This window comes from Daucus carota, chromosome 1 (assembly GCF_001625215.2).
Source record: "Daucus carota subsp. sativus chromosome 1, DH1 v3.0, whole genome shotgun sequence".
Classification (NCBI taxonomy): Eukaryota; Viridiplantae; Streptophyta; class Magnoliopsida; order Apiales; family Apiaceae; genus Daucus; species Daucus carota.
Window position 1 is genome coordinate 24806804 of NC_030381.2, and position 11468 is coordinate 24818271.

At 35.4% G+C, this 11468-nt stretch overlaps 1 protein-coding gene across 1 annotated transcript; it reads right to left on the reverse strand.

Moving 5' to 3' along the window:
* Nucleotides 1–96: 96 nt before the first annotated feature.
* LOC108219701 (uncharacterized) lies at nt 97–1380 on the reverse strand. Its single transcript, XM_064084519.1, has one exon. The coding sequence runs from the start codon at nt 1378–1380 to the stop codon at nt 97–99; it is 1284 nt and encodes a 427-aa protein (XP_063940589.1).
* Between the last annotated feature and the right edge of the window lie 10088 nt (nt 1381–11468).

Below are 11468 nucleotides of genomic sequence, written 5' to 3' on the forward strand. Positions count from 1 at the left end.
GTTATATATCTTTAGAGCTCTATTTTGAGTTTTTACTATCTTTCATATCACTTTTATCCTTTTCCTCTTTATTATTCTTTTTGAACTTGATTCTGATTACTTACTATCCTTTTTATCTTTCTCCTCTTTAGCCTGCTTCTTCTTCTCTTCTTTATCCTTCTCTTTATCCTCTTTTTCCTTTTTCTCTTTATCCTTTTTTTCTTTAGCCTCTATATCTTTTTGCTCTTTTTGCTTCTGCTTCTCCTCTTTTTCTTTCTTCTCCCTTTCCTCCTTATCCTTCTTCTCTTTATCCTTTTTATCTTTCTCTTCTTTATCCTTTTGCTCCTTTTCCTCTTTATCTTTTTTCTTCTTCTCCTCTTTATCTTTTTTCTCTTTATCCTTTTTCTCCTTCTCTTCTTTCTTCTTTTCATCTTTTTCCTCTTTTTCCTTCTCCTTTTTATCATTTTTATCCTTCTGCTCTTTATCCTTTTGTTCTTCATCATTTTTATTATCCTCCTCTTTATTATTTTCCTCCTCATTATCTTTTAAACTTGACTCTGATTCCTTACTATCCTTTGTGTCATCTTGATCTTGAGAATTTGACCCCGATTCTGTACTATCCTTTGAATCTTCTTTATCGTTAGAGATCATCCCAGACTGCTTATCTTGGTTAGATTGTTCATCATTACCATCTGGATTTTGAGGAGTTTCAGTTTCCGGAGGGACTTGATTATCTTCGGAACTCGAATCCAATTCCACTTTGTTATATGCACCAGGTCTATGTCCTTTACCTCTAGGACTTGGTCCTGATACTTTACTTTCATCTATTTGTGGAGGAAGAAACGCTTTTTGAGAAATTTCAGTTTTCGGAGGGTCTTGCTGACCTTCTGAACTCGAACCCAATTCACCAGGCCTATGTCCTTTACCTTTAGGACTTGGTCCTGATAATTTGCTTTCATCAATTTGTGGAGGAAGAAATTTATTACCTTCAGAGCTCAATTCCAATGCACCAGGCCTATGTCCTTTACCTTTAGGACTTGGTCCTGATAATTTACTTTCATCGATTTGTGGAGGAAGAAATTCATTACCTTCAGAACTCGAATCCAATGCACCAGGCCTATGTCCTTTACCTTTAGGACTTGGTCCTGATAATTTACTTTCATCTAATTGTGGGGGAAGAAATTTATTACCTTCAGAACTTGAATCCAAAGCACCAGGCCTATGTCCTTTACCTTTAGGACTTGGTCCAGATAATTTGCTTTCATCTATTTGTGGAGGAAGAAACACTTTTTCATTGCCTTTACGACTTGTCCCATATGAGTATGAAGACAAGGATTTGGGAATCAAAAGAAGAGAAACAAGGAGAAAATAAAAAAAGTAAACTCCCCTCATTGACGCCATGTTTAATGAATGCAAGTCATGGGTTCTCATAAATTTAAATTCCTGCAGACGTTTTCTCAAAATATATAATGTTGCTTGCAAACAATTTCACGGACAATAATAGCTTGTTTATGTGCACAATATTCAGAAAATTTACCAATGGCCAAAATTTACCATAATATCTTGACATTGTCTTGGGTATTTTCAAACAAACAATAAATATAGAAAGTGGACTAATGGCCTAAATTTTACTACTAGTATGTTATTGAGATACAACCATAGTTCTTCCCACGCGTTTTGGGGACCAAAGGTGGCAGATCTCTTATGTAAGTTACGATGTTGAAGCAACATAAATCATTTAATTGAAAAGAAATATATCTTTCACACAATAGTCGATACAAGGATCTAAGAAAGTTTAATTAAAAAAATATATAAGTAATGATTGATAAAATTGGCCTGTATCAATTAATATAGTTCAAGAATTGAAAGATGTCTCAACTTTTTTGCATGTTATGTATATATATCTTAGGTCATGCTTAATTATCAGAACACTTCCGTACTTTCAATTGAGACCAAAACATAGTTTCTTCACCTTGAGCGCTTTTCAACCTGGTTTTCTTCAAGATCAGTGAAATGGAAATATTTTTTATAAGCTTGACAACCTTACTTGTTGTCTCCGATAATTGGAGTCCCTAACAACTCGGCATAGAGTGAGATGACATACCAATTATATTTATGACAACTTTTTATATAAAATGTTTCATATAAGTACAGAGTATGGAACCATGAAATATTCTCGATGCTTTTGATCCGTGTGGGGGCATAACTCCAACTATGGGTACCCTGCAAGTTTACCAAAATATCAAAAGCATAATCTCAAAAAACTATTTAGGTCAAGTCGATGGTGAGACCACCTAAATTTGTAACTCCTGTTGACCAAAAACTATTGAAGGCATGTGGACCTGCATTGGAAGCATAATGGAGGCTGCCATCAGAATAGGGATTGCATCTGAAGGCGCTTTAGGGGTTACCTCTGCTAGGGGTTACCGCTAAGTGCATCCTGGCTTGCAGCTACGGGGCTGTAGTTAGGGGATGCCGCTGGCAGGGCTTCCGCCGCCTGGGCAGAATTGCAGGCAGACTCCAAGCAGGACTCTTCTTCCTTGTTTCTAGGAGAACAATTTGGAGGTGGATTGGGAGTATATCAGCTGCTATTTATCCACGAATTAAAGGATAATCATGCTTATTTGGAGATAATTACAACATATATATATCTAGTCATATAATCGGATATACATGCAAGATAAAGGCTTCAAGTGACCTACTTGAAGTGGGATTCCGCCGCATAGCTACAAAAGAAGACTGATTTATCCTGAACTGGAGGGGATAAGAGCTTATCTTTTCGTGATACTTATCAAGAACTACACGGGCACCTTGCAAAGTGGGGATTCAGATTCATAATCACAAGTTCTACACTCTAAAGAGAGGCACGTGTAACCTTCGTGACATTATTTTCGGGCAATCGAGGGACGGAATTCCATAATTCCGGCCTCGTTGCTTGGTCCTTTGCGAGCTCAGCCCTTAAACACACTAGTTTCTCTATATTTTGTACTAACGGGTAGCCCCTACAAGCTAGCCGTGATTTTCGTATCAATAACAATTATCCCTATTATTGTGCTATACGGTTCTGGGGGTGTTGTATCAATTCCTCTCACAACACAAGTCATTTGTAGTGCTAAAATGTAGCAAAAGTTGTACATATTTTGGCACCACCATTTGACATGCTCTTGTCCCTTGCAAGATGAAGAAATAAAACTAAATATCATCGGATAATTTTTTTCCATTTAAACTAAAGAATATATACAATCTTATAGACTTATATAGTGACCCTTTCACAATTTTGGACCTTGTGTTATTGGGTTATTTACACACCGCAATAATCGGGTTGATCACAATGACAATGATTTTTTCAGATTTTTCATCATCCATACCAACCCAAATAAAAGAGTGTGCCAAATTTTTAAGTCTATATTTGAATATCATTTACATTAAAATTAGAAGAGAACAAAACAAGGACATCATATTTGCGAATTTGAAATAATTTATGACCTCTTTTTTCATTTAAAAAAATATTTATATATTTCTCGCTCATATTTCCAAATTGAAGTGAAGCAATTATTTTAATATACATACGTCATAATTCTTAACTGTATGGACTTGCATAAGATAAGTCAATGATATCAATGTGGCTTCTTATATCACTATCATTTACGAATACAAAGTTATGATATCTAGTACTTGTGTACTCAAGTAGGAGAAAATGACTCTACCAAAGGTGCACAATAGCTTGGTAGTTAGCCAACTGTTATTTCTAAATTCCTACAACATCAAAGCTTACATTTAAAATTATATTTACATATAATGAAGGAAGAGATTTATGTAATTCACTATTAGTTAAAATATAAATTAAATAAGCACTACAAAAATTATCAGTTTTTATGATGGGTAGTTTATTCCGCAAAAAGCTAGATTTTTGCTGCGTAAACTATGGGGCCGTTTGAGTAAGCTTAAAAGAAGTGACTTCTTGCTTAAATTAAAGAAGTGGAGTAGAAGTAAAAATTAAATAAGTTAATAAAGTGTTTGGAAAAGAAGCAGAAGCTGTGAGAGAGAAGCTAGTATTCTTAGCTTCTTAAAAGTGCTTCTACTTCTTTACACAAACGGGTCAAGAAAAGCAGAAGCTAGAAGCATCTTCTGCTTCTCTCAACCAAACAGGCACTATATACGGTGACCTTAACCGTAAATATTTCTTTGGACGAATCCTGGTCATGTATAATATATATGATGAAATTAGCCGTCATTTATAGTATATGCGACAGATCCCTTACTTTTCCTATCTTACATTGTCATAAATTAACATTTACAACAAATATTTTCCTGTGGTACTTGTCCTGTTCAATATACACAAAATTATCTTTCATCGTTTTATTCTACATGTAGAAATTGAGCAGATTATAAGGAACCTTGTCAATGAAGAAGAGCTATAAGAAGGTGGTGTTACGATCAGTAATCGACAGCCTCCCTTCGTATTGGTTTAGTCTCTATATGATTCCAGTAGCTGTTACAAATCAAATAGAGATGATGCGCAGAAAATTTCTATGGGGTGAGAAATCAGCACTTCATCGCAAACTCCACCTTCTAAAATGGTCTAGAATCTGTACTGCAAAGAAAGATGGGGGACTGGGTATCACTCCGGTGGTCATTCGAAATAGAGCCTTCATCGCCAAATGGTGGTGGAGAGCATTTAACGAACGGGGAGCTTTCTGGAATAATATTTTTGCTTCCAGATACGGCCCGCATTGGGCATACGACATGGGTAGTCTGGTAGATAAGGATTGCTCCCCAATAGTCAAAGGCTTTCTCTCATTAAAATCAGACCCTCAATGCTCCTCCCTGTTAGATAGGAAAAATTTCAGATGGTCAGTTTCTAGTGGAACCTTGGTTTACTTTTGGGAGGATATATGGCTTTTGGACTCTACCGCTTTGTGTGAGAATTTCCGGAGCCTTTACGATGTTTGCACTCGAAAGCACGTTTCAGTCAAAGATATGTTAAGCATATGGTGGCAGCATAGTGGAGATGACATTTTATGGGCAAGAACTCTTTCAATTCAGGAAGAGGGGTGGGTGAATTCTATCTCCCTTCTGCTTGAAAATATTGTCCTCAATCCTAAAGCAGATCGTCCAATATGGGAGCCTTCAAATGGTAAATTTACAACTGCCATGGTAAGTAAATTACTATTGGAATCTACTGCACAAGATGATACGGATGCACGGTTATGGTCTCTGATATGGGCAATGAAAATCCCTCCCAAGATCACAAACTTCATGTGGAAAATGGCATGGGGAATCATCCCAACCAACCTTTTCCTGCATCGAAGATTAGCTGCTTTCTCTGAGATTTGCCCTTGGTGTGGTGTTATTGAAGAATCGATCTGTCATCTTTTCTGGTCATGCCAGTTGGCCACCTGGGCATGGGACTTTGTTGGACATTGGTGGAGTCTCAAGTCTATCATGCATAGAACTGATTCTTTCAGACTTATGAGCTTATTAAATCTCAGAAGATCCAAGTATATTAACCAAGTCTGGCATTTGGTCGTTTCAGCAACTTTGTGGTCAATTTGGCTCGCCCGTAATGACCTTATCTTTAATAAGGTACGAATTAAGCAATCAATCTTTCAAGAACTCATACTCATCAGGATAAACAAATGGGGTTCAGCTTCAAATATTATGTCTTTTGGCCATGATCCGTTATGGAAAGTTAATCCCCTGGGAGCTATTAATCTGCACCATCATAAGATGTCCACTAATTTCTGGAGGGCTAAGAGTGAGGGATATTCATTCGTTTGTATGGTAGATGCGTCGTGGCAGTCAGATGACAGAGGACAAATTAAGGCTGGTATAGGTGGTATGATAAAGTCAAGTTCTGGCAATATCCTATATTGTTTTTCAGGACCCTCATATGCATGCAGTATACATGAAGCTGAGATTGAGGCCATTTTGCATGTCATTAAATGCATAAAGTGCCATAATATTCTGTCTTTAAATCGATCTATGGTGATTTGTTCAGATTCTACAAAGGCAATAAATGCATTTTATGAAGGCCTGCATGTTTCATTCCCTCTCATAGTCCCCAATTTTGATCTTCAGAATATTTTGCAACACTCCATCTGTCTGAGCTATGTTCCTTCAATAATAAATGATGCTGCAGATTCTCTGGCCAGAGATGGAGCTAATAGACCCACTTTCTGTTACTTCTGGGCAGATCATTTTGATTAGCTGGACTGTTCAAATGGGTTATGGGTCCATTTAGTCACCTCTTAAGTATCTAGTTTCTTTTTCCCGGGCTTCTGTTAATTTGAGAGGCAAAAGAGTTCATGAGCGTGGAAAAAGTTCTCTCTGAGATGGGTTTTAAGTTCCAAGTCAATAATCAGGTCTCAGTTTACATGATCGAAGCACCAGTAAATCGAGTTCGTCGGGGTGCTAGTTCTTGAAATATGGCTTGCGGAGGGAGTCATTTTATGTTGTTTTCTGTTTTTATCTCTAGTTAGTTAGTTTGTTTCTTTCGGGATCAGGTTAAGCCTTTATCTTTCTCGGGCTTTCTTACCTTTGGCCTACATTCTGATGTTTTTAGATGTTAGGCAGGCTTATGCCTTTTTGGGTGGTTTAATCCATCTTTTATGTAAGACTTTTAGAGTATTTATAAATTTCGCTTATCAAAAAAAAAAAAGAAGGTGAGATTCCTCCGGTGGATGAGAATTTTTTTGATGAACTTGCCTATCATGATGACTGTTTGCAAAAAGTAGAAAGAGAAGTTGAAGATCTCTTTGAGGCATCAGATATCAAGCAAGTACTTCTAGAGAAACGGGAAGCCAGGCAGAAGCTATAAAATCAAAGGAAGATTATGAGGGATGGATGGGAAGCAGCTAGGATAAAGATTAGTACATAATGGGACAAAACATATAGATTGTTTGAGCTCGTGAAATTGAAAAGGGAAATCAATATGAAAAGGTGAAAGACGTGTTTCAGGTATTCAAGAGCATATATGAAGATGTGCACGAATATCCTGAAGTGTTAAATGACATCATTACTTCTGTAAGTGTTGGTGTGCAACCTGGACGTGGCTGTGGTGTCAACATAATGATAGATATCAAAGGACATAGCTATAGGTTCAAACAAATTACTTGCAAGCTGATCAAAAATTTGTCTCTTACTGAGTTTTTCGTCATCAAGAATGAAATCATATGTATAGGAAGCCAAGCAAATATAATATTTAGAGCCAGGGCCGAGGAGTGGATTGAGGATGTTGGGATGGAAGTTCATAGCAAGCCGCATCAGATCATATACTTCAACAATGGTTTATTCAGAATATCAACTTGAAAGATGAAAATCTGTCAAAATGCAAGCCAAGTTCTTTGAATTATCAGAAAGAGCAGCTGAGGTTAAAAAGCTCTAATACGAAGCAAGGAAGAGATGCCCTTGACTATCTCTATGCATATAGGCTGAACTATGCTGCTATCAGGAACTTAAGTATGGATTCTATCAATCGCCAACAATCATATCCACTACTTCCATTGGATTCTTCCAAGGCTCCAAAAGAAGAAACTCATGTAGTTCTGTTTGATCCTTTAAGAGTGATTTTCTGGAAGAAAAGAAATGAAAAGGCCTTGACTTGTATGATAGATGAAATTGGTGATATGCCCTCAAAAGATATTATCGAAGTTGTCAAACGAGTCAAGATCTCATAATCAAAGGGGATACATAGGCTCTTAAACCTTTACTTGAAGCTCTCAACAGGAAGAAGACAATGGAAAATATGTATCATACTAGAAGGGGTCGTGGTCATCCATATAGGATTATCATAATTGTTAAAGTATGGACTTGAAGTTGGCATTTAGAAAGTTGTGAGAAATGAGACATATCCTTCGCTTGAGAAGCTAAAGGCAAGGCTCGAAGATCCTACACCAGAGAAAGCTCTAAAACATGCAATAATTTATACTATAGTTGCAAGGATTGAAGAAATAAGGGAGAAGAAAAAAGCATGATAAAGAAGAAAGGATTGCAAAGAAGATATCCTGCCAAACTCAATGCAAAGGCGAAGAATAAAAAGGACAAGTTCAGACTATTCGTACAAGACTATTCGTTATATTTATCGATCAAATAATTGTTCACGTCTAGCATGTTCAAAAGCTCGGGAATCATTTAGAATAACTTCTAAATCGAGGACCCCTCGATGTATTACTTACGAGTGCCAATGAATTTAAATCATGCCAAATTTAATTATGGTGCCAAGGAGAAAAAGTGAAAATCATATATAAAACAAGTATGAGTGATACTAGTACATGGTGCGGTATATTGGCACAAGGAAGTAGTAGAGTTAAAATTCTACAAAGTCCAACAATGCTTATACCTTATACACACTTTATGGTTCCGGGAAATCAAATTTGAGTGCAAGAGGAATGTTAACTACATAATATGCTAAGTAAAACCCCATTGCGCCTAGTATCACTTCTGGTGGCGCAAGGAAGCTCATTCGCTCAAAGGTTGACTAAGTTAAAGTCTCCTTGTGCCTAGTATGACTGCGTGGCGCAAAGAACTTTATAGCACCCTAAGGAACTCCAAAGAACTTCATATAGATGTAGGTAGAACTCAAATTTGATCAAATCAAATGCCCTTACACCTTGGTTGTATGTATTGGATCAATGAGGGCCACTTGGCGTTATGAACAAAATTATAGTGGGCATATACATACATACATACATACATAAATATATATATACATACATATACATACATAAATATATATATATATTTATACATACATACATATATATATATATATAGGGATAGGATAAAATAAAAACTTTTTTATGTTACAAACTTACAAACTTTTTTTTTGAATTTTTTTTATTCTCCCAACCTGTTAATCCTTAGTTATAGAAAGTATCTATGTTGAAAATTATTGAAAAAACATCACAATTTTAAAAATAACGCATAGATAAATCGTGCATTCAACACATTTGTAACTGGGGTTCAACAGTGGGTGTAGAACATTAATTATCATTGTGTTGAATATATTTATAGAGATGCTTAAACTATACCTCTAGGGTTTGGGTAGGGTCTAGAAAGATAAATATTGATTATATAATACGTTTAACTTAGTTCTTACATTAAAAAATTAGTTTATGTACTTCTCCAACACAATTTTAATCCATGTTCAACAAAATATCTTAAAAAAATGTTGAACTCAAGTTATATATGTGTTGAACAAAAAAGGTCTGTAAGTTTGTACCAGAACCCTCCCATATATATATATATATTTATATATTTATGTATATATATATATACATATATATATATATAGCATCTCCCTACACGAACACGGGCGCTTGTAATGTGCTATGTATAAGAAAATAAGGTAGCACCTTCTCTACATGCTCAGGCTTTTAGAGCAACTAGTAAGCGCGTATTTCTAACAATTGGTATCAGAGCTTGGTCGCGTGTTCGATTCCGAAGGAAGGCATTTGTGCGTCGCAGGTCTGGGATGCCTGGTAGGCAGATGCTGGGGGGAATGGTTGGGGGATATTATATATATATATATATATATATATATATATATATATATATATATATATATAAACTGTTTTATATAGGATATAAACAACGGCTTTTATTATTTGAAATTGAGAAAATCTACTTACCCAAACTATTGATGATTGATTATAGATGATCAATTTCAATCTTAGGAATGTTCTTGACAGTAACAAGTCATAAGGGAAGGTGTATGATGGTGGTAAGTAGTCGCTAGTTTTGGTATGTTATGATGGCAAGTGTTCGTGACTATTGGTGATGGTAGGTGATGGTGGCAAGTCATAGGATCAGCTGGTAATGGTGGTAAGAGGTCCATTATTATAGTTCGGATGAAGATGATGGTCATATATGTATGTATATATTTATATTTGAGGGTATGTTACATACAAAATAGTGATTTGTGATGTATAAAATAGTGATTACTGCAGTTAAGAATAGTGATTAAAAATTTTATTTTTAGTTTGTAGGCTAATTTGGTTTGTACTGGAGTAGGACTCTATATATATATATATATATATTTGTGTGTGTGTGTGTGTGTGTTTGTGTATGTTGGCACTAGGAAGGATGAATAGGGCATGGGAATTTTCTAAATATTCCTTGTGACTTGAAATCGCCATGATTGGAATAAGAGACTATAAATAATTGCTAAATATCTCACATTTGGAACTATAGAATAGTGCACACAAGTACAAACTCTCACAAACCCATAGTGACGAGACTGTCACGTGCCTATCAAATAATAAATATCTAACAAACCTTCCAATTATATAGTAGGGTGAGTCAGAGTCGTTCTCACAGAGACAAACGTATCAAACATTAGTTATTCTCGATTTAATCCAATTAAACAAGTAAACAATAAAAATTGGAGAGATAATTAAACTAATATTATACAAATAGAAATAATATCTAGAAAACAATTAACTAAAACTAACCAGGATCAAGTATCCCCACTAGCATGAATGAATGCAATTATGATATTCTACCCCAATTCATCAGATATAATACTCACGAGGAAAGATGTGCCCTATAAAATAACAATAACCTCTTCAAAAGTATTAATGGCTTCTCTAAAATACAATCAAGCCTATTTTCATGGTATCATGCAATTCAGAGACATTAAACACAACATCATAACTTTATAACAATCTTCTCTACCTATTTCCATAGAGAAGTTCATGTTCTTATTGGATAAATCACAACCATCTAAATCCAACTTCCGATGATAAATAGATATCGGTTCAAACAATACACATAATCACGTCTGACATGTTATTGTTAATTAGCACAACTCAATAAGCAAGAGCAAATAACATAATTAATAAGAGATCATCGAAAATCATGTATCAACTATAACTAGGTGTTAGGAATATGTGATGCTTGATGATACAAAGTAATTTCAATTTTGTACTTGGAGAAATTTCTATTGTAGCTGATCAACGGCTAGCATATTTTTGTAGTAGCAGTTGATCAGATTACCCATCAACGACTGATATTGTTACGTAGGAAGATTCATTTATGCATCAGGAGATCATCACAATGAAGCGACAAGGAACAATGCAGTTGACAGATTCTGATGACTGCATCATCAACTAATGGAATTGCATCAGTAAGCGGATACTTGATCAGTATCGAGTATAATCAGTATGTGGAGATTGAGTTTGAGAAGGAAAGAAAGAAGATTGATACGATATAGCTTATTTATAGGAATCTACTTCAGGTAGAGTAAATCAAGTTAGTAATTGTAGAAGCTGTGTACTATATAAACACAGATTATTAGGTCTTACAAAGATACGAGTAAGAAGTACAAACACGAGTAATATTTGTGTAACCTAACAGCTCTTAAGAACGCTTTTCTTGAGAGATTATTGTAACAGTTCTTATTGTGATTAATAAGATCTGAGTTAAGTTAAATCTTGTTTGTTGTTTAAATGAACCTATTCGACATTCGATTGATCAATAGATAGAAT

What these genes read in the sequence shown, in the direction of transcription:
- LOC108219701 (XM_064084519.1), bottom strand. Translation starts at nt 1,380, where the DNA reads ATGGCGTCAATGAGGGGAGTTTACTTTTTTTATTTTCTCCTTGTTTCT.